The sequence below is a fragment of the Marmota monax genome, unplaced genomic scaffold (genome assembly GCF_021218885.2).
Source record: "Marmota monax isolate L192 unplaced genomic scaffold, Marmota_monax_Labrador192_F-V1.1 WCK01_AAM20220418_F8-fsc00260, whole genome shotgun sequence".
NCBI classification, from domain to species: Eukaryota; Metazoa; Chordata; class Mammalia; order Rodentia; family Sciuridae; genus Marmota; species Marmota monax.
Window position 1 is genome coordinate 521089 of NW_026694062.1, and position 25090 is coordinate 546178.

A 25090-nucleotide genomic window follows, 5' to 3' on the forward strand; every position below is an offset into this window, starting at 1 on the left:
GCTAAGGAATTTTCAGAAATTTTTGTATTTACAATTTTTTGACAATTAAATGCCTGATCTATTGGTAACTTTAGCACCTTTAATGGCATATAGTGTGATTTTTTTTTTCATTTAATTGTTTAGTACCTGAGTCACTTTTAAGAGTATAACTTCAATCAGTAACAACATAATTTAACAAAAAAATACTATTTATTAAAAAGGGCAAAAATAAATAATCTAACAAACTAATTTTGACTATATTCTAAAACTGCCTACCTTGATAGCAAGTTTGATAATGGAAACTTAAAGATTATGTAGAAGTAATATTAATTTTATGTCAGTAGAGACACTAGTAGTTTTCATGTTTTTCAAATTAGAATTCCATTATGTAGGGAAGAGGTTACTTGAAATAAAGCAGTATGCTACATATTATGTAATTATGATATACGACTGTCCAATATGGTGGTATATTCCTCCCCAATGGCTATGTGGGTGATTTAAATTTGAATAAGTTAAAATGAAATAAAATGGAAAACTAATTTCTTTTTATTTCTTAGATTCATATTTAAATGACAAACAAACTCAAATTCTCCTAAAAAATACCATATGTACAATTTAAATACCATATATATAATTAAATACCATATATACAATTTCTGTTATAGCAGAAAACTTTATTAGACACAATATTTCCTGACATAGGGAAAAATTTTCTAGTAATTCTGATTTTGTTTTTCAGTTAAAATATACAAAAAAAAATCATTCACATTTTCCAACTAGTCCAGTAATTATGATAGCATATGATATTTTTCTAAGAATTAGATAAATTAATATCTACATGATCCATAGCATAAAAAATGAAGTATATATACGTAAATATATAAACTCACATAGGAAAAGAAAGAAGTTAAAAATCATTATTTCTACACTAAAAAAATAAATATTTCTATAAGTATTTTCCTGAGGCCAAATTGCACACATAACAGTGATTTCCTTTTTAGTTTCCTTTTAAAGCAGACTAATCTAGAGTTAATTGAGTCTCAATACAAATATGGTTGGCTTTTTCTACAACTTCTGAAAATTAAGTTGATGAAAATATAGAAATAAAAAAAATTTGAAAGAACTTTTAATAAATCATTGAAATTGACCTACTAACTGCAAACATTAGAATATATTGAAAATAGAAAATAGTCACATTACTTTCCATTTCTCACTAAATTTAAAGGGCAAAATGACTATTCATATCTGTATAATAAATTAACAGGAACATTAAGAGTCAATGATAAGAATATGAACTTCATCACCATAGCTCATAATAATAATTTCAAAAATTTATGTGTTTTCAACTACTCAGAAGCTCCTAGAGACCTTTTCCCTTATTTACACATCAATGAATTCCCTACATAATGGAATTCTAATTTGAAAAACATGAAGAAACATGTCTCTACTGACAACTTATTTAAGGGAGGGGATAAATGCAACAAGGTGATGAGACAATAATAGTCTCTAATGCTCATTATCCTTGATTGTCACAATTATCCACATATAAAAATACCAGCACAGCAGCTAAAGAAATCAGGCAAAAAAAACACAGCATTAAGTGTAACAGAGAATTTTAAAAGTACATTGAAGACGGTATGTGTGTGCTCTCTCACATCCAGTGAGGAGGCCCACAGAACAGGGTAGAGGAGAGCGTGGCTGCAGAGTTGCTATTCAAGACCACCAGAGACCAAGCAGGAAACAGGTCTGATTTTATTGTGCAGTTACCATGTAAAACCTACTTAGCTGCTGCTAAGTAGGTTACAAGCAGCTACCAATACAATTACTGGCCAACTGTCCCTACAGCAATCAATTGAGAAGTAGGCAAGTAGAAGAAAGCCTACTGTGCTGCAAGGACTTCAGCAGTATTGCTGTTTTTCATTCACTGGTCTTTATATGTACATAGTTTCTCACAACACACACACAAAAAAAATATCACTAATATAAACATGAAGGCCAGGGTAATAGCATTATAAGTATTAGTTAATTTTACTATCAGGTTTTTCCAATGTTCAGTCAATCCTTGGAAGAAGAAAGAGGTTCTCGAGATAGACACCTTGGTCTCATTGATTTTGACAAATTGCCTTGGTAAGATTATGCATGGTCATAATGTAGTTAGCATCCCAAGCGCCCTTAATATACTGAGAAAAATTGGAGAAGTGTAAGGTTACAATTTCAATATAGTATATAGGTTGACACAAATACAATGGAATTCAGGTTCACAGGTGAGCATTTGCAACATAAACAGAATATCTAGTTGCTCCTGGCAGAACTGCCAGTTTCCTGGCAAAAGTCTAGTTCTTGCTGAATGACTAAAATAGTGATTTGGGACAGCTTATTTAAGTCATTTTGAATGGCAAAGCCTTCTGCCATGGCAATAGAAAAATTGTTTACTCTGAGTGAGTGAAGCAGCAGCAGTTGCTGTGACAGCTGTGGTGGCCACCAGGACAATAATTCCAGCGATGATGAGGCTAATTGCATGCCTTGTCCAGTATAGGATCCCATTCAGAAGACTCTTCATCTCCATGTCCCATTGTCGCGACCCCTCGCCGGCAAGGGAAAACACGACACAGGATTCTTCTTTCAGCAGTTTATTCAGGCCTTGTTTCATGTATCATCTTCTAGTGAACCCCCCGCCGAGCACCCAAGCACAGCCTAATAAAGCCTCCCGCATACCAATCCCAAGCTGCCACGTGGATCTCTCTCATAGGGTGGTAAGGGATTGCGCGCCAACTCTCCAAAAAAGGAGTTGTTTATCACAGGCCACAGTGGAAGCCGGCGCCATCTTCTAATGGCGGCCACGGTCTATAAGAATGGCTTACCACATCCCATGGACTCCTCCACTCTTCAGACAGGTTCATTGGAAGCCATATTGCTGGGAACACTCTGAGGATAAATATACATTTAGCTTTCATAGCAGGGGTTAGAAAATTTGCAAGCCAGCAAGATGTATTGACTATATAAGGGACCTCTGTATGAGTGATATTTATGCCATCAGTATCATTGGTTATTAGTATGACAAAGGGTGATGTCGCACAAGCTTGTGCATAGTGGGTATGGGTATAATTTGGCACAAAGGGAAATCCATGCTCAGTGTCTGGACTCAATATAGATCATTACTCCAACCTTCAGCTGCCCATTTGATGTGTAGCAGCTGAAAGAATTCCCCACGCAAAGACACTTCACCGGGAGAATTCCAATTTTATTGCAAAAAGCTGTGTGCTTATATAGAACTAAGGGGAAGATGGTAGGGCTTAGATAAATGGCAGGTAACCCATTTATTGGCAAGTTCTTCCAGATATCATCTCCGGAGCCCAGGAATTAGTTCTCATTGGGGCTGCAGTTCCCCACCAGCGAGATTTGAAATTGGCGCCGGCGTGAGAGTTCACATGGGCGGGAACTTTTCGCGCCACTGCAGAAAAGAAGAAGGTAGGAAGAAGAGGTCCTTAGGCGCCATGTTGGGGTTTTTTCTCTGGGGTATGGCTGCCGTTTATACTTTTCCCAACAGCAGCTAGCAATATTGGCATAATATCCATCATACTCTACTGATTTCCAGTATACCAGTTGGTAATGGCTTGTCCCATGTAGCAGGTACGCAGTAGTCCATACAGTTTGGGGGCACATCAGTTACATTCCAGGGAGTTATGCTTACCCAGGCACAAAGATATTGTTCTTCCCCCAGAGAAATTCCTCTATCAAGGAGATAAGGTATGGAAGTGACTTATTGATTCCATTCAATGCTATCATTATTTGAGGGGGGCTTTCCAAAAGCATAGTTGGGCATGTTGGCAGCAATGGTTTCTTTCATTTGCCATGGGAGAGTCTATGGTTATAGGTAGCAAGAACTATAACCTAAGGTCAGTGAGAGACAGACCAACATATGACTTATTATAGTTATCTACAATAGTTCCATTGGCAAGAGCAAAACAGAGGAGACTGCCTGGATTATAGGTTTCATTGTCTACTATGGAGAAACAAATGGGCAAGGAGGGTTTAAAATTCTGGTGTTCCAGGATGTTACCTCCTAGATGGATAACTCAGGAACAATAATATTGGAATTATTAGAGAAGAGCTTAGGTAAAGCTGCTTCCCAATTAGCCACTGCTAAAAGTGGTGACCTAGTGACAAAAACTCATTTTAACTCATGGGAAGTTTCACTGTTAGCAGTGAGCATTGCATACAATAGGACCACATTGTACACCGTAGGCCCAGAAATGGGGTTGCCTCTAGGTAAAGGGGCCAATCTGGTGGCTTGGTAAACAAGATCTTTAATGTCACCCCCAGGTTACATTGAGGTCCATTTGCATTGTTGAGTTCTTTGCTTTTGAGGTTTCTCCTCCAGAGTTAGTTCCTTCATCTTCTTGGTTGGTGGTTCTAGATGTCCAAGGCTTGACTTTCTGGAAGGCACCTAGATGGGGCAAGGCTCCTGTTAACATATGCAAACCCCCCACCCAGACTATACATTTGTTTTGGGATTCATCCTTGAGACCATAGGTAGATGGGAGGACCCTGTGAGGGGGGCCAAAGCTTATAGGCTGCTATTTCTGTAGACAATTTTGAAATTGAAAGAAAATTTAAAGCAAATAAGATGCTTTTAAAGGCATCATGAGGAGACTAGTATAATTTCCCCCCTCTGTAGCATGGTCTTTAATTCCTTGTTTGTTCTTTTGATGATGCCTTGAGTCTAAAGTCAAGGGGATCCCAGTTAAGTGCTGTATATGCCAATCATTGCAATCTGCATGAAATGTCTTGCTAGTATAGGCTGGCCCATTATCAGCTTTAATAGACATGGAAACATCCAAAATTCCAAAACATTTAAGTAGATTGGAAATGACCTTTTCTGTGGTTTCTCCTATGGAGGCTATGGCCATTACAAAGCCTGAATAGACATTAATAATTACATGAATATATGTTAAATTTTCAAAAGGATCAAATGAGTGAAAATTCATTTGCCACAAAGCATTAGATCTGAACTCTTGGGAACTCACTCCCAGCAGGTTTAAATGTCCAATGGGGAGAAAATGTGCACAATTTTTGCAGTCACTGACTGGCTGTTTGCAAGCCTCTTTAGTCCTACTTCTATGCAGCTGCCATAGCTGAGGGCCACAAAGAGGCTTGAACTGAATGTGTCCCCATACCCTGGGAGGCCAAAGTCCAATCATCCACAGTGCCATTGTGTACTGGCACCACTGCTACTCTATGTTACTTATTTAGTCTGTCCCAGATTGATTCCTTGGCTAAGGCTGCCCTAACTCCTTCATGAGACACCTTCCCTCCTACCACCTTGATTATTCTGTTATTAAACTGTGGCAAGTCCTCAATGGTTCTCCGCCTTAAGCCTTGTATAGAAACTGTATCTCCCCCAGCTGACAACTTTCTCCAGGCTCTCAGAGGACAGAGTCTCACCTGGTTGAAATAATTTGGTGGGCCTATGGCTTATACTTCAGGAGAACTATAGATTCCCTTTTCCTGCATGCATTCAGATGGGAGGTTAACATTCATGGTGTGGTTGTGATCCCCCTGCTGTTCACATTTATCATTAAAAAAATGCCTTCCACTTCAGAAATATTTCTGGCTCAAGAACTGCTCTGGCTAGGTCTTTCCAGTCTTGAGGGCAATTAAGTTCAAGACAGTGATTTCAGCATTTGCTCTGCAAATAGCCCCCAGGGCCCATTCTCCTTTACTGCCTTCTTTAACTCCTTTAGGGTACACCAAATGCATGTGGGTACCAAGTGGCAGGGTGATGTGATATGGGGGCTGTGTTGACTGGGAAGGCTTGTATTCCCTTATCTCACTTCTCATCTCTTATCTTACATGGCTCTTCAAAAGGATCTCTGTCCTCCTGGAATGAATTTCTGGTAAACCATAGCTCAGGCTTGTCTGGTGGCCTGGTTATTTCCAAACTGTCATACTCCTTTACTGGCTTTGGCATTGCCTCATACTGAGGCAGTTACCATTGACTCAATGAATGATATAATCTTTGCCTGTCACTAGAATGTACACCTGCACAATTTGTGGTCACCGCTTTCTGCACCATGAAGGATAGAGATAACATTTCCTGTCTGTCTCCCTCCTGCAGCTATTGTGGTTGCTTGTTTGGAAGTAGATTTTTGCCTCCATTTCCAGTGCCTGCTGCAGGTGCTTGTTTTAAGGTAGATTGTTGCTCCCTCCTTTTCCCTCTGTCTGCCTTTCACAGTCTCATCTTCCCTCAGGATCATCATTACATGACAAGGGTCTGTTGCAAGGCCCCATGAACTTTGCTGAATGGCTGTAACAATAAGAAAAACTGTAGTGATAAAGTATACCCCTGTTTTACTACAAAATTCAAATATCTGAAACCTATAATTTTAGTATTCATTATGGCCGTTGAATTTTTTATTGGTTTTTCAAAACATTACAAAGCTCTTGACATATCACATTTCATACATTAGATTCAAGTGGGTTATTAACTCCCATTTTTACCCCAAATACAGACTGCAGAATCACATCGGTTACACATACACATTTCACATAACACCATATTAGTAACTGTTGTATTATGCTACCTTTCCTATACTCTACTATCCCCCCTCCCCTCCCCTCCCATCTTTTCTATCTACCCCATCTACTGTAATTCATTTCGCTCCTTGTTTTTTTTCCCATTCCCCTCACAGCCTCTTATATGTAATTTTGTATAACAACGAGGGTCTCCTTCCATTTCCATGCAATTTCCCTTCTCTCTCCCTTTCCCTCCCACCTCGTGTCTCTGTTAAATGTTAATCATTCCCTCCTGCTCTTCCTCCCTGCTCTGTTCTTAGTTGCTCTCATTATATCAAAGAAAACATTTGGCATTTGTTTTTTAGGGATTGGCTAGCTTCACTAAGCATAATCTGCTCTAGTGCCATCCATTTCCCTGCAAATTCCATGATTTTGTCATTTTTTAGTGCTGCGTAGTACTCCATTGTGTAAAAATGCCACATTTTTTTTTATCCATTCATCTATTGAAGGGCATCTGGGTTGGTTCCACATTCTAGCTCTTGTGAATTGTGCTGCTATGAACATCGATGTGGCAGTGTCCCTGTAGTACGCTCTTTTAAGGTCTTCAGGGAATAGTCCAAGAAGGGCAATAGCTAGGTCAAATGGTGGTTCCATTCCCAGCTTTCCCAGGAATCTCCATACTGCTTTCCAAATTGGCCGCACCAATTTGCAGTCCCACCAGCAATGTACAAGTGTACTCTTTTCCCCACATCCTCGCCAGCACATGTTGTTGTTGGACTTCAGAATGGTGTGCCAATCTTACTGGAGTGAGATGGTATCTTAGGGTGGTTTTGATTTGCATTTCTCTGACTGCTAGAGATGGTGAGCATTTTTTCATGTATTTGTTGATTGATTGTATGTCCTCCTCTGAGAAGTGTCTGTTCAGGCCCTTGGCCCATTTGTTGATTGGGTTATTTGTTTTCTTATTGTCTAATTTTTTGAGTTCTTTGTATACTCTGGATATTAGGGCTCTATCTGAAGTGTGAGGAGTAAAATTTGTCCCCATGATGTAGGCTCCATATTTACCTCTTTTATTGTTTCTCTTGCTGAGAAAAAACTTTTTAGTTTAAGTAAGTCCCATTTGTTGATTCTTTTTATTAACTCTTGTGCTATGGGTGTCCTATTAAGGAATTTGGAGCCCGACCCCACAATATGTAGATCGGAGCCAACATTTTCTTCTATCAGATGCAGAGTCTCTGATTTCCTATCAAGCTCCTTGATCCATTTTGAGTTAACTTTTGTGCATGGCGAGAGGAGGGCATTCAGTTTCATTTTGTTGCACATGGATTTCCAGTTTTCCCAACACCGTTTGTGGAAGATGCTATCCTTACTCCATTGCATGCTTTTAGCCCCTTTATCAAATATAAGATAGTTGTAACTTTGTGTGTCCTCTATTCTGTACCATTGGTCCACCATCCTGTACAGGTACCATGCTGTTTTTGTTACTATTGCTCTGTAATATAGTTTGAAATCTGGTATCACTATACCGCCTCATTCACACTTCCTGCTTTTGCTATTCTGGGTCTTTTATTTTTCCATATGAATTTCATGATTGCTTTCTCTATTTCTACAAGAAATGCCATTGGGATTTTGATTGGCATTGCATTAAACCTATAGAGAACTTTTGGCAATATTGCCATTTTGATGATGTTAGTTCTGCCTATCCATGAACAGGGTATATTTTTCCATCTTCTAAGATCTTCTTCTATTTCTCTCTTTAGGGTTCTGTAGTTTTCATTGTACAAATATTTCACCTCTTTTGTTAGGTTGATTCCCAAGAATTTTATTTATTTATTTATTTATTTGTTTGTTTGTTTGTTTTTTTGTTTGAGGATATTGTGAATGTAGTGTTTTTCCTCATTTCAGTTTCAGAAGTTTTGTCGCTGATATACAGAAATGCCTTTGATTTATGTGTGTTGATTTTATATTCTGCCACTTTGCTGAATTCATTTATTAGTTCTAGTAGTTTTTTTGTAGACCCTTTTGGGTCTTCTAGGTATAGAATCATGTCAACCACAAATAGTGATAATTTAAGTTCTTCTTTTCCTATTTTTATGCCTTTAATTTCTTTCATTGGTCTAATTGCTCTGGCCAGTGTTTCAAGAACTATATTGAATAGAAGTGGTGATAGAAGGCATCCCTGTCTTGTTCCAGATTTTAGAGGGAATGCCTTCAATTTTTCTCCATTCAGAATGATGCTAGCCTGAGGCTTAGCATAGATAGCTTTTACAATGTCGAGGTGAGTTCCTGTTATCCCTAGTTTTTCTAATGTTTTGAACATAAAGGGATGCTGTAATTTGTTGAATGCTTTTTCTGCATCTATTGAGATGATCATATGGTTCTTATCTTTAAGTCTATTGATGTGGTGAATAACATTTATTGATTTCCGTATATTGAACCAGCCTTGCATCCCAGGGATGAATCCTACTTGATCATGGTGCACAATTTTTTTTGATGTTTTTGTATCTGATTCGCCAGAATTTTATTGAGGATTTTTGCATCTATGTTCATTAGAGATATTGGTCTGTAGTTTTCTTTCATTGAGGTGTCTTTGTCTGGTTTCGGAATCAGGGTGATGTTGGCCTCATAGAATGAATTTGGAAGAGCTCCCTCTTTTTCTATTTCCCTAAATAACTTGAAAAGTATTGGTATTAATTCTTCTTTAAAGGTTTTGTAAAACTGCACTGTATACCCATCCAGTCCTGGGCTTTTCTTGGTTGGAAGTCTTTTGATTGCTTCTTCTATTTCATCCATTCATATTGGTCTGTTGAAATTGTGTGTATCCTCCTGACTCAGTCTGGGCAAATCATATGACTTAAGAAATTTATCGATGTCTTCACTATCTTCTATTTTATTGGAGTATAGGTTTTCAAAATAATTTCTAATTGTCTTCTGTATTTCTGTAGCATCTGTTATGATATTGACTTTTTCATCCCATATGTTAGTAATTTGAATTCTCTCTCTTCTTCTCTTCATTAGCATGGCTAAGGGTCTGTCGATCTTATTTATTTTTTGGAAGAACCACCTTTTAGTTTTGTTAATTTTTTCAATAATTTCTTTTGTTTCAATTTCGGTGATTTCTGCTCTGATTTTAATTATTTCTTGCCTTCTGCTACATTTGCTGTTGTTTTGCTCTTCCTTTTCTAGGGCTTTGAGATGAAGTGTGAGCTCATTTATTTGTTGGTTTTTCCTTTTTTTGAGGAATGACCTCCAGGCTATGAATTTCCCTCTTAAAACTGCTTTCATTGTGTCCCATAGATTCCAATATGTTGTGTCTGTTTTTTCATTTATCTCTAAGAATTTTTTGATTTCCTCCTTTATGTCTTCTGTAACCCATTGATCATTCAGTAACATATTGTTCATTTTCCATGTGATGTAGGATTTTTCCTTCCTTCTTTTATCATTGATTTCCAGTTTCATTCCATTATGATCAGATAAAATGCATGGTATTATCTCCACCCCTTTATATTTACTGAGGGTTGCCCTATGGCATAATATATGGTCTATTTTTGAGAAGGATCCATGTGCTGCTGAGAAAAAAGTATATCCACTTGATGACGGTTGATATATTCTATATATGTCAGTTAAGTCTAGGTTGTTGATTGTGATATTGAGTTCTATAATTTCTTTATTCAATGTTTGTTTGGAGGATCTGTCCAATGGTGAGAGAGGTGTGTTGAAGTCACCCATAATTATTGTGTTGTGGTCTATTAGACTCTTGAACTTGAGGAGAATTTATTTTATGAACGTCGCAGCACCATTATTTGGTGCATAAATATTGATAATTGTTATGTCTTGTTGGTGAATGGTTCCTTTTAACAGTATATTGTGGTGAGCTGTGTTTGTAGACCGTTGCCGCCATTAGAAGATGGCGCCAGTCTCCGTTGTGGATCTTGGTAAACAACTCCTTATTAGGAAGTGTTGGTGCACTGTCCCTCAATACCCTATGAGAACACCCCGCATGGCAGCTTTGGATTGGACTTGAGTAAGCTTTATTAGGCTGTGTGTGGGTGTGCAGAAGCAAGCGCGCTTGAGAGAAGACTAGAATTAAGGCCTGAATAAACTGCTGAAAGAAGAATCCTGTGTCGTGTCTTCCTTGCTGGCGAGGGGGTCGCGACAATTGGTGGCCCGCACGGGGAACCGAATACCTCTCAATCCCAGGATCCAGAACTTTCAGTGGTCAGGGTGGTGCACCTGTAAGTTCCCAGGTAAGTGGGAATCCGCAGAAAAATTAGCGGGTCGCTCCTCTGTAAGAAGAGAGAGCGGGGATTTTTTGGACTTTCACTTTCTTTCTTTGCTTTCACTTTCTGCATTAACGCCATGGGCGCCTCTGCTTCTAGCCCTATTCTGTTAGCCCTGGATGGACTGCTACGATCTAAAGGTTTAAAAGTTAAACAGAGTACTTTGCAGATGTTCTTAAAACAAGTAGACCTAGCGGCCCCGTGGTTTGCTTACTCAGGCAGTCTCACGACCTCCAGCTGGGAAAAACTAGGCAAGGATTTAGATTTTGCACACGAACAAGGGACCCTCGAAGGTGGGGTAATTCCTTTATGGAAGTTAGTAAGGGGTTGTTTATCTGACAGTAGGTGTCAGGATGCCCTAACCAAAGGACAGGAGATTCTTGAACAATTGCATGAGGAGAGGTCTGAGGGAGCTGAGAGTATTAAGAGTAGGGGGCACAGGAGGGCTCAGGAGAGACTACAAATTCGACCGAAATAAATATCACCACTTTGGCTATAACTTCCCAGGTGTCACTCCTGGTGGCTTTTCCTAACGCTAGTAATGCCACTTATTTTAAGGCCTCTCCTTATTGTACCCCATATTATTCCTTCCCCCCGACATTCACGCCTTGTCAAGATCATTCTTAGAAGAAGCGCAAAGTTGCTGTGGGTTTCTCTCTTTCCCCTTCTCTTAAAAGGTATTTGTATAATTCTTCCAAGGATAATTCCACTACAGGAACAGGCTGGTCTTGGTTTCAATGGTTGATTTCCAATGAAAAGGGGGCCACAGCCAATGTCTCTGCTCTGGCTCAATTGAGAGGAGTCCAGAGCTGGCTGTTTAATGTGTCTGGCTCTGTACAGGACACTGATAATGGTAGGAGGCTTAAAAACATTTCATACAATTCTCAGGTGTCCAATGCCACACTGCCCTCTGCAGCAGTCTGCCTTCATTCTCCGTTTCTGTTCCTTTTGATCAATGATACCAATACTACAGGATCAGAAATGATTGACTGTTCTAATTGTACATGTGTCTTGTCTGAGTGTTGGAATGGATCCTGGAGCACGACAATTGTTATGAAGGTCCCGACTTTCGTCCCGATTCCGGTTACTGCAGATCCGGACTCCTTCCCTATTGTTGAGGTGCTCAGGAGCCGTAGGGATTTTGGAATCACGGCAGCTATTGTGACAGTGGTTGCAGTGTCTGCTGCTGCAGCGGTCACTGCTGGAGTGGCCATGGCTAGTCAAGTGCAGACTGCAGCCACGGTTAATCAGGTCATCCAACAAACTTCCAGCATTTTAGAGTCTCAAAGTAAAATCAATCAACATATTTTATCAGGAATTTTGGCCCTAATCAAAGGGTGGATCTCCTCCAAGCTCAGATTGAGGAATTGTCAGACCTAGTACATTTGGGTTGTGTTGATCATTGTGCACATTTATGTATAACATCTCTCAGATTTAATGATTCCAGAAATACCTCTCAAATTATTGGACAGTACCTGGCCGGAAACTGGTCCATGGAAGCAGAGAAGCTGATCCAGACTCAACTGACACAAATTGCCATGTTGAACAACACTCGTGTGGACCCTGTGACATTGGGCCAATTTACGAATTGGTTGTCTTCTGCTTTTTCTTTCTTTAAGGAATGGGTGGGAGTAGGCATTTTTGGAGCGATGTGTTGTTTTGGGGTTGTCCTTTGTCTGTGGCTTTTCTGTCGCCTAAGAGCTTGCCATAGCCAAGAAAAGGCTATGATCGTCCAGGCTTTTGCAGCTCTAGAGAATGGTATCTCTCCACAAGTTTGCCTTGCACAACTTAAGCAATAATTTCCTGGGTTTTGGCCATTGCACCCCAAGTTATCTTTGACATTGCACTGGGATTGGCATGCCCTCCTCTTCCTGCTTTCCCAGTTATGGAAGGCCCATGCACTCTGCAGGCCTTGTTGCCATTGCACGCAGATGGGCTTCCATGCTGGTGCTGCACTTTATGCTTTGGACCCTTCGTTTTCTCAGGGGCTGAGAGACGGTGTTGCCACTTCCAATCTCATAGTCACTGACCGGCTACTTGTAAAATCCCCCTTCCTTTTCGCCGTCATCACGATGCAGGATGCGAGGCAAGGCACTGCACTTGAGTGATCCGGTCTCCGGACCTCAAGGAAAGCATGTCCTATTGCATACGGGTTTGACGTCCACGCCCCGTCCCATGAAAAAAGGCGTCGGCTGATATGGTGTCAGATCTAGGGAAGGCGCCTCCTTGGGACTGAGCCATACTTTGCAGCCATGTTTGCACAGTGGGATAGGACCTCTACTTTCGCCTGCATTAATTTTTAAGAAATAAGGGGGAACTGTGGTGAGCCGTGTTTGTAGACCATTGCCGCCATTAGAAGATGGCGCCGGTCTCCGTTGTGGATCTTGGTAAACAACTCCTTATTAGGAAGAGTTGGTGCGCTGTCCCTCAATACCCTATGAGAAAACCCTGCGTGGCAGCTTTGGATTGGACTTGAGTAAGCTTTATTAGGCTGTGTGTGGGTGCGCGGAAGCAAGCGCGCTTGAGAGAAGACTAGAATTAAGGCCTAAATAAACCGCTAAAAAAAGAATCCTGTGTCGTGTCTTCCTTGCTGGCAGGGGGTCACGACAGTATATAATGTCCTTCCTTATCCCTTTTGATTAACTTAGTCTTGAAGTCGATTTTATTCGATATGAGGATGGCCATCCCTGCTTGCTTATGAGGACCATGTGCGTGGTACATTTTTTCCCAACCTTTCACGTTCAGCCTGTGTATGTCTTTTGCAATCAGATGTGTCTCCTGGAGGCAGCATATTGTTGGATTTGTTTTTTTAATCCATGTTACCAGCCTATGTTGCTTTATTGGAGAGTTTAAGCCATCAACGTTTAGAGTTACTATTGATATATGGTTTGTACTTCCAGCCATGTTTGATTATTTATCTTTTTTTTAATTTAGTTTGTTTCTCCATGATTAGCTTTCACCCCCACCCTCTGTCTTTGCTGAGGCACTTCCCACTCACTGATGGTTTTGGTTATTGTTTTTCATTTCTTCCTTGTGTAGTGTTTTGTTCAAGATGCTTTGCAATGCTGGTTTTCTGGATGCAAATTCTTTTAACTTTTGTTTATCATGAAAGATTTTTATTTCATTGTCATACCTGAAGCTTAATTTTGCTGGATACAGAGTTCTTGGTTGGCATCCATTGTCTTCCAGTGTTTGAAATACGTTGTTCCAGGATCTTCTCCCTTTCAGCGTCTGTGATGAAAAATCCGTTGTTAACCTAATTGGTTTACCCCTGAATGTTATCTGCCTCCTTTCTCTTGTAGCTTTTAATATTTTCTCTTTGTCCTGTATATTGGAGATCTTCATAACAATGTGTCTTGGCATTGGTCTACTGTGATTTTGTGTGCTTGGTGTCCTGTATGCATCTACAATTTGTATATCCATTTCCTTTTTTATTTCTGGAAAGTTTTCTGTAATTATTTCATTCAGCAGGTTACTCATTCCCTTGGTTTGAATCTCTATACCTTCCTCTATCCCGATGACTCTTAAGTTTGTTTTTTTTATGTTATCCCATATCTCTTGGATGTTTTCTCATGATTTTTTACCAGCCTTTCTGAGTTGACTAGACTCTTTTCAAGATGATATATTTTGTCTTCATTATCTGACATTCTGGCTTCTACTTGCTCCACTCTGTTAATGATACTCTCATTTGAGTTTTTAATTTGGTTTATAGTTTCCTTCATTTCTAGAATTATTGTTTGATTTTTTTTATAATCTCTATCTCCTGATAAAGATGCTTAACTTCTTCTTTTATCTGTTTATGTAATTCATTTTCAATGTGTTCTTTCACTGTTTGAATTTGCTGTCTCATATCCTCTTTAAGGTTCCATTCCATCTGTCTAAGGTATTCCTTGAGTTCTTTATTTGACCATTTTTCTTATGACTCTAGGTCCTCCTGAATATTTAGGCTGTCCTGCATTGTTTGTACTCCTTTTCTTCCTTGCTTTTTCATGTTGCTCATGTTACTTCTTGTTCTGTTTGACTGCTGAGTTACTGTTTACTCCTATAAATTTATTTGATGCTTGGGAGGAAAGGTATTAGAAGGGAAGGGAAGAAGTCACTAAAGAGAATGCGAGTAAGCAGGTAGAATTCAAGGAAGGGGGAATAAGAAAATTGAAAAGAAATGAAAAGACAAAAGAAAAAATTAGAAAAGAAAAAAAATTTAAAAAAATTAAAAAATTTAAATTTAAATTTAAAAAACAACAAAAAAATGAAAATTAAAAAAAAACCAAATTTAAAAAAAAATTAATAAATGCAGTCTTAGAGTTTGATTAACTTCTCTTCCAGTAGGTGGAGCTGTGCCCACCGGGCCAAGCTTCTCCTCTCAATACACGGGAACCAATCACTGTGCAGCAGCTCCTCCTCCCAGACTGGGTGGGCCTCCAATCCTGAGTGCCTAGGGCCTTCTCCTGTGTCTAGTCACTTCCCCACTTTTCCTCAAGCCAGGCCCCACTCACAGGTGACGCTCACCACAATACTGGCTACACGCCAGGTCTGCTGCTCCTGGGACCCCTGTTTTCATGAATGACTGGGCACACTCTCCCTGTTTGCCATTCCCCCAGACCCTAAGTTTGTAGAGCTTGGGGCTTAGAACCCTCAGCAAATTTTGCTTGCCCTCCGGTAGCCATGCCCCCGGTAGCTGGTGCAAGAGACCTCAGTTGTCAGCACTGGAGGGAGTGGTAGCCGGAATTTATCTCCTCCGCCACATTCTGGTGACATTAGTTCTCTGCCATGGTGGTATCCCATGCAAATGGTGACAGTTTGTTCCCTTTGCCGGGTGACTAATGCAACAGGTGGGTCCTGATTGTCTCTCCCAAGCCCCGTTTCAATCCTGTGGCCACTGCCTATGAAGGCTCGGTTGGCATTAAACTCCGTAGGATCAGAAGGGCCAACCAGTTGTTTCAGTGGGATTATTTAGTGCTGAGTCACAGCAGTTTGTCTGCTAGAAGTAGGCAAACGAGAGCTTGAATTCAGCCAATCCGGACTCGGTGTGTGTTCTGAGAGGCCCAGACTGTTCACCCCAGATCCACGTCAGCTCAGAATTGCCTAGTGATCTTGAGCAAACAGCATTTAGATGATTTATGACTCCCTATACCTGCGCAGCTGAAGAGGTCAGAGACTTGATCTCTCCGCGCCCACCGCCATGTTGGATCTCCTGGCTGTTTGAATTTTGAACCTGACATTTCCAATTATACAAGCCTGTTCAGTGTCTATATGTTATATTCTTGGTATTAAATTGGCATTTAAACAAATGAGCACTCAAAGGGATCAAAAAATTTAATTCAAATCAAATAATTAAATAAATATATAGATGTCTTTAAAGTTCTGACTCACGGGTTTTTCTAGGTGAACAAATAATAAAGTTTTGATTTCTAAAATATAATATCCATTACTTCTAAAAATTTTTATACAAAAAAGAAATAATTAATTCTATTAATCATGTTTTTCTGATATATTTATCTTACCATTAAAATAGATTAATTACATTTAACATAAATGAAATTAATCTTTATAAGTGCAAGTTCTTAAAAAAATAAATAAAAAATACAAATGATACCCAACTTATCTCTCCTTTTTTTTCCAATTGTTAAAAAAAGACCCTCTCTCCTTTCTTTATCTAACTTCTTTAAAACAGGCTTTACAAAGAAATAAAAAGGATTATCAACAAAAATGGTGGATCAATTTTCAATATCTAGAATGCCATTATTATTGATAGTTTTTATTAAAACACCTTATAATTTTGTAGCAGTAGTTACTATTATAACTGAAAAATACACACACACAGACACACACACACACACACACACACACATATATATATGTAATTATATTGTCCTCATTTTTCAGGCTGTAATATTTTGCCTTTTACTAATATGCATGCTCAATTAATTGAGAATAATTAATTTTATCCTAGAATTTTATCCTTAACAGGCATACACATTCATGTTTTATATCTTACTTATATATCTTTATATCTTACTTAAAACTTTAAATCTCCAATACTTACTTACAGTTCTCTCTCTATTATGAAGTTATATTTACAGGTTTTTAGCACCAATTGCTTTTCACATGCCTCTTGATAGCAAATTCTATTTGTTATATCAGGTTTTACATTCCTCCTTTTCCTTAATTTTTACATTTCTCTTGTACATGAGTTAACAAATATAATGGTGGAACTAAACAAAGAAGATTAATGTCTGTTTTTATTAATGATAAATAAAATAATTACTGTATTCTGCCTCAAATCTTCTACAAAAAGCTGAATTAGCCATTTCTGATGCTGAGATTATTTTCTACTACTTCAAACAATATTACAGATTCTCAATATATAACTAAATTTGTTTCTTATATTTTTATAGTTGTGTTATGCCATAATTTAGACTCTAGCTTACTATCTCTCTTTTTTAACCATTTAAACTCTTTTGCAGCATTGTATGTCTTCGAATCATCCTTGCTCCTATATGCAGCCACACCAAAATTCCTGGACCTCTTAGAGGATAACACTCATACATATAAAGTTATGAGATCCTTTTATCCTTTATTTTCAGATGCTATAAAATCTTCTGGATTTATTCATCAAAATTCTTGCTCACTAACAAAAATGCATTTGATCTCTTCTCAACCAGTTCATGCTATAGTCAATAGTTATTCTCACTGTACACTTTTTCAGGTTCCTATGTGGAAATCTATAAATTCATGTAGCCTACTGTCTAATACACTTTCACAAATGGATGTTACCCATTTCCCTCCTTTCATTTTTGTTCCTTTCTTCATGTTTTCTTTGATACTCAATCTTTGTTTAATAGTGATAGTGCCCACAGGTTTAAAAAAAAGTATTTTCTTGCATTTCTTATTTATTACTTTACTTTGCCACTATTGGCAAGCCTGCTCTTTTAAAAACAGATAATGCTCATGCATATACATCTCATACTTTAAAAAATATATATATAATCAATAAAATATAACTTTAAGTCATAAAATTCTTCATAATCTTACCAGGCAGACTTTGAAGGAGCACGCGGTACTCTTAAAACATGCTTTTTAAAACAAAAAACAGGAGACTCAGCCTCTCTCACATTAATAATGCTTTAAATATTGTTTTATTTACATTTAATGCACTCAACATGCAATACAAAGTTAATACTCACAATTGGTTATCTGCTTGGAATAAACATTCTATTTTCAAGCAGCCATTACCAAAAATTTATATAAAATATAGGAGTTCACCAGACCCAGGATGACAAGACCGCTTATCACATGGAGAATAGGATAGACTGCTATTCTTACAACAACAGGTCCTGTTTGGACTCCAGCTCAATGCATGAGAACTGCTAATTATGAGTTGATATTAGGAACTTCACCATCTTATTCCAAGTTCCTTTGACCCTGGATGAGGAGGATTCCAGTGAACCAAAAGATAATCACCATCCTCAAAGAGAAAAAAAAAACTATAAGAAGGCTATCTTCTCATGATTTGGGAAAATATAAAATCATTAACAGCTTCAGTTCAATAGCTGCTGGCTCAAATGGGATTAGAATGCACTCTAAAAAATTTGGTCACCATTTCGTTTGCTAACTTACACAAAACTCTGTAAATGTTTTGATTCTTATCACAATGTGACTACTATTGTACCCCAACTATGGGAAATAAAAAAAAAATCAAGACTCCTTGTTCATAGGTGGGTCTTTACTAATACTGGGATTGTTATGTCATGCGTGTTACTCTCAATGCCTTCCCTACTTTTTGCCTCCTCCAATATTAAAGATAAAACAAATGATATTTATCCAAAATGTCATACAAAACATAAAGGGGGAGCTGTAGGGATTCTATCAGTGGAAATATACAAGGGGGGGAAACTGGCACTCAATTTCCCACACTTAGAATGCTCTGCAGTTTCTAGGAGCTAGTAAGTTATCTAATACATGTTCTATGTCTAGCTGCTATCTTTGCTAATGCCACTAGAGTCTTATCAGCCTTGACCTTGATCTCAGGCACACTGTGGAAAGTAGTGACAGTGACTGGGAGACCAGTGTCTGAGATTGGGGTCCCGGATGACTTCATAGCTGTGGCATAGTTGGTGGCTGGGAGAGGTTTTGTGCAAAGGCATAGGATGACCGGTTTCTATGAAAATGTCCTTCATGCTAGAGTCTTATCAGCCTTGACTTTATTCTTACGCACAGCAGCTCATGGGAATTAAGGAATTTCCTTGCTAAGATAACCACAATGTTTCACCAGTTCCACTGCTTCTAATTCTACCCACAAATTAGTAACTTTAAACAATGGGCTTTCTTGAGAGCTGCCCAATGCTCCTAACTTTGCATACTTCAACTGTAGATAGTAACAGAAGAAATCGCTGCATACATTTAACTCTAACTTTCATGAATACAAAGAATAATGCTTGCATATTCTTTAACCTGATCTAGAGGCATATATGATAAGGATTGCTGGTGTAATTTTTTAGACATGTTTTTCTATCAGAGAGCAGTGCTCCATCTGATCTCAACTTTATGTTCAAAATCTGTGTGTGTTAATTCTTTATCTCTTCAAATCTCCCATCTTCTCTTGTGGGAATCTGCTAGTTTAGCTACACAGGTTATTGCAGCACACAGATCCTGGGAATGAAGGAAATTTCCTTACTCAACCACAATGTTTCACTGAGCCTAAACTTGTCCTCATATCAGTAATTTTATAAAATGGATATTTTTGAGAGCTACACAATACTTCTAACATTGCACATTGCAATTTAGCATGTATCTGAGAAATAAGCAACATAATGATGCTAAGTCTATAATCTGCCTCATAATACAATGAACAATATGTAGTAATCATGCCAATGACCTAAAGTAACCTATTGATACAACAGCTCCTGGGAATGATGCTCCTAGGAATAATGTCATATAGATCTGATAGCCTGGCCATTCTGCCATACTTCCTGCATTTGCATCTTGTCTCTGTGTGTCATTTTTATTTTCTTTTCACTGGTACACTCCCCCACACACAGATATTGAACATGCTGCCAGCAGCACACAGAACCTAGGGCAGAGAAGAACTCCATTAAGCTCGGTGCTCAAAATACCCCTTTGAGAGAAAAAAAAATTAAAACACAAAAGCACAGGAAGCCCTCAAAGCAGAGCAGAAGGATAGATAGAAGAATGGAGTAGTGGCCTGATGAAAGTAGTGGATAAACTCCTAGAAGCACATTGATTCATTAACAACACAAAACTTCCCACCAGATAAAACACCTGGTATAATAACAGACCAAATTCCCACCCCTCTAAGCTTCATTTTTAGCAATTCATTCCACAGGATCCAAAGGCAACAAAACACAGGAAGTCAAGCTGTTGACATTTTCCATAGCTCTTCACATTATCCAACTGAGAAGAAAACCTGAGTTTTTTTTTGTTGTGTTGTTTGGCACAAACAACAAACAAAAACTTCCATTGACTATTTTTCTGTTTTGTTTTTTTTTATATTTTGGAATTTTTTGGTTTTGTTTTTGAATGTAAACTGATTGAAAAAAATAAACATTTATACATTTGTAAACATAGGCATCCATTTGGGGTTTTTATTACTGTTGCTTTTTGGTTTTTTATTTAGTTTTCAACATTTCTTGAAGGTAGCTATTTTTCATGCTCTGTATTAGTTATTTTGTTTGGTTGTTTTTTTGTTGTTGTTTTTTTGAAGCCTATATCTATGATTAGTATATTTTGAATTGATTTTCTATTGACAGATATTTTATAGTTTTTTTCACAAATCTCTTTTATAGTTTCTGTGTCATTTTTTACCAACAGCCAAATTCTATTGTATGCTCTCTGACATTCTTCTTTTAATTCCTTTTCTTCTATTTTTATATTTTTTTGTTTTAAAAACACATCCTACATTACATCTGCATACCTCACTCATTGTTTGAATCTACAAAGCATTTTCTACCACCCCTTTCCTCTTCTTTTCCTCTTAAAGAACTCTTTTATTTATTTATTTTTAATTTTTTAATTGGTTATACAGTAGAATAAATTTTGACATCATACATAAATGGAGTATAAATTCTTATTCTTCTGGTTGTATATGATGTAGAATTATACAGGTCTTGTACTCATATATGCACATAGGGTAATAATGTCTGATTTATTATACTATCATTCATTCTCCCAGGTCCCCCATCCATTCTTGCTTTTCTTCACTCCACTCTGTTTAATCCAAAATACCATTACTTCCCCAAACACACATTGTGTATTATATCCACATATCAGAGAAAATATTGGCCTTTTGTTCTTTGATTCATTGGCTTATTTTGCTTGGCATCATGTTCTCCAGTTCATCCATATTTGGCAAATGCCATTATTTTATTCTTCTGTAAGGTTAAGTAATAGTTCATTGTGTATCTATAACAGTTTCTTTATTGACTCATCTTTTGAAGGACACCTAGGTTGGTCCCATAGTTTATCAACTGTGAATTGAGCTGCTGTAAACATTGATATGACCACATTACTGTAGTTGGCTGATTTTATGGTTTGGGAGCATAAACCAAGAAGTAGAATGACTGGGTCCAATGGTGGTTGCATTTCAAGTTCTTAGGTATCTCCATACTGTGATTGCACCTATTTGCAGCCCCACCAGTAATATATGAATGTACATTTTTATATACAAACAACATTTATTGTTGTTTGTATTCTTGGTGATGCCATTTTGACTAGAGTGAGACAAAAATCTCACTGTAGTTTTGGTTTGCATTTGTCTAATTGCTAGAGATGTTGAACATCCATTCATATTTTTGTTGATCATTTGTATTTCTTCTTCTGTGAATTGTCTATTCAGTTTCTTTGCCTATTTACTGATTAGATTGTTTGTTTTTCAGTGTTAAGGGTTTTTTTTTTAATTTAAAAAACTCTATCTTTAACTTGATACTTTTATATACTCAATATCCTATTTTTTTTCTTTGACCATTTTATTTGAAGACAGTTATCTTTCATGGATCAGTATTATGCAAACTAAGATGTTTTATCAGCATATATCAATTTTGTTCTTGTAAACTTTTTTCTCATATTTTTCTTTCATATTTCTTTTCTTTTTTAAAAAAATTCTATTTTACTCTTATTTTTTATATTTTTTTCTCATATTTGTTTGTTTCTTGGTTCTCTCACTTTTTCAACAAGAACTGACAATCTCTATTGTTCTTTCTTCCTCTCCTCCTTTAATTTTTTACCTCCTTTTATGCTCCTCTTCTCAATATCATTACCTCTTACATCACTTTTGTTCTAACTCTGGTCCTCACAGGAAATTGTTAAGCCTTTTATAAACTTACCATTTTTACTTTGGGCAATTGATGACACACCATTTGTGAGCATTGGAACAATCAATATTGTAGATTTCATTGCAAGATATATTTGGTTTAATGCTGCTGCAAATGGTTTGTACCACTTGTTATTAGTATCCATCTCTCTAAACTCTGAATAATTAGAAACCTTCAGAAATAGCATAATTTCACAAGGCAGAAAATCTAGTGCCTCAACATCAATTGTTAGGTGGGTAGACATACAAATAAACATGAAACATCAAGAGAATAAATGGCCTCAAACCAAAATATCTAAAAATGGAATTCAACATGGCAGTGAAGAATATGTTAGAATGTTCATATCTACATTGATTGGTGAGATAAAGAACAGTGCAAGGGAGAAAATAGAGAAAGAAAAAGATCACTTCAATAAAGACAGAATGATTCTGGGGAGAAAAGCAGAAATTCTGGAACTAAAGGAATCAATAAATCAAATTTTTTAAAAAATCATTGGATTTTTTATATTATTATAAAGTTATTATTATTATAAAATTAAAGACATATTATTATAAAGTTGCCTAATATACAGAATAAGGGTATATTTCTAAAGAGTGCCAGAGAAAAAAGTCAAATAACATTTAGAAGGAAACAATTTAGGCATCAGCTGATTTCTCAAGCTAGATTCTTAAGGCTAGGAGGTCTTGGACTAAGGTATACCAAGCTCTGAAGAAAAGACCTGTCCTCCAAGGAACAAATCCATGAAGAATGGAGCCTAATGCCATGTGGCAGATGAACGTAACACATTTGCCTTCTCTAAAACAATATGCTTACCTTTTTGTATGTGTACATACCTATTCTGGCTTTATATAGCCTTCTCCACACAATGGAGAAACTGTTCAACATGTATTCCTATATTTAACTGAATGTTTGGCTGCTATGAAAATTCCCTCTATTATTAAAACTGATAATGCTCTTGTGTATGCTTCTCATAAATTTTAAACTATTTTAAAGACCTGCAATATTGTACTGGTATACCCTACAACCCTCAAGGTCAAGCTATTACTGAAAGAGCTAATTGAACTTTAAAACTCCAAATTTTAAAAATCAAAAAGGGGGAAATTATTTGATCCTATACTTGATATTATCCATAAACAAATATTTTTAAAAATTAATGGTAATAGTGCATTGGCTTTATTTACAATAAACTTTATAAGTTTACCTTAAGGAGACATTATGACTCGGACAGATAAATATTTTTTGACAGAAGAAGGGAAACATTTAGACACACCGATTTGGTATCAGGATGATCTTACTAACATTTGGAATTCTGGTAAGAATATAACCCAAGGCAAAAGTTGTGTGTATGTTTTTATAGATAATGAAGACCACTTTTGGATCCCTACCCAGGAAATCCAGCCTAGGCTGTCAAACACAACTTCACATATCCAGCTCCAGATAATATCAAAATGGGAATAAGGGGAAAAAAAGTGACCAAGATTCCGCTGTCCTAGCTTTTTCAGCCACGCACATTACCTAGCAACCTTGTCTTTACCCAAAATATTTTCCTATGTGCCGCAGTCTGGCTGGGCACAATTCCACTTGTCAAGCAGGAACGAACTTTATTTTTAGCACCGATGATTCTCACTGCACCACCCCATCCTAGAGCTCAACCGCCAACTCTGGCACTTCCTCTAGCACTCAACTGGAACTGTACCCTCCAACTCCACCAAGGTGAACTTTCTAGGAATTCCATGAGAGCTCCACCAGAACTCGGGAACTCCGCTAACTCCACCCTGGCAAAACGCCAGGCGCCATCCCGACTTGGCTGCGGCTCTCAACAGGCAGGGAAGAGGAAGTGCCAATTCCTGGCCCCAGTTCTCCCCAAGTGCTGCGTCTGAGCAGCTGCAGGCTCACAGCTCCCTCTTGCATGGTGTGAGACCCAAAGCTGCTCATGCGCATTCACCGGCAGCTGTGGCCACCAACGCCCAGCCGCAGCCCAGCACCCCGAAGCAGAGGCGACCTGGCTCCCTGTGGCAGGAGAGGCCAGGCAGCCGAGACCAGGGACCAATTCCATGATGGCTCAAGGAAGACAGGCACAGGGCTCGCCTCCTCTGCCTCCATCCTGTCCCTTCCTCTCCCAGGTCGCCGCTGCAGCTGAACCCAGTAGCCCCTCTTAGTGCCCCACGTGGGCCCCGTGGCTCCAGGCTCTCAACACCTATGACCACTTGGGATTTTTATCAGAATGAGCTTCCTGGGTTTTAACAGCAACAGGAAAGACTCTGGGCCTGAAAATCAGCAATATCAATGTTTATAGCAGCTTAATTCACAATAGCTAGACTATGGAACAAACTAGGTGTCCCTCAATAGATGAATGGATAAAAAAAAATTGTGTATATGTACTCAATGCCATGTTGCTCAGTTTTAAAGAAAGTAAAATTATGAAATTTGCCAGTAAATGGTTGGATTTGGAGAATATCATGCTAAGCAAATAAATCAATCCCACAAAACCAAAGGCTGAATGTTTTCTCTAATATGCAGATACTAATTCACAATAAGGTGGGGGGCACTATGGAAGAATAGTGTTACCTTAGATTAGGTAGAGGGAAGTGATGGGAGGGGAGAAGAGGGGATGTGGGGATAGGAAAGATATTAGAATGAAATAGACATTATTTTACATACAATATTGTATTTATTATATATATATTATATACTATATTATATATATAATGAGAAATTATATTCCATCCATGTATGATATATCAAAGTGCATAAATGCATTCCACTGTCATGTATAACTAATTAAAACAAATTTTAAAAAAAAAAAAAAACAACTTAGTTACTGATTTAATTGCTAAACTCACAAAAAAAAAAAAAAAAACTCTGTAAATGCTTTGGTCTTAATAATAACATTGTCCTGTTGTTCCCCAGCCATGGGGAATTTAGACTCCTTGACTGTTAGACTCCTTGACTGTTAAAACCTATTATAATATCTGGATTCTCTTG

The 25090-nt window shown here is 37.8% G+C and overlaps 1 protein-coding gene across 1 annotated transcript in view; it reads left to right on the forward strand.

Moving 5' to 3' along the window:
* LOC124106582 (amelogenin, X isoform-like) overlaps positions 1-24163 on the forward strand; it is a 32652-nt gene extending 8489 nt beyond the window's left edge. Inside the window, exon 5 of the mRNA XM_046464257.1 lies at positions 23855-24163. Within this exon, the coding sequence (XP_046320213.1) occupies positions 23855-24163 (309 nt within the window). The remainder of the gene's footprint in view (positions 1-23854) is intronic.
* Positions 24164-25090: the final 927 nt, after the last annotated feature.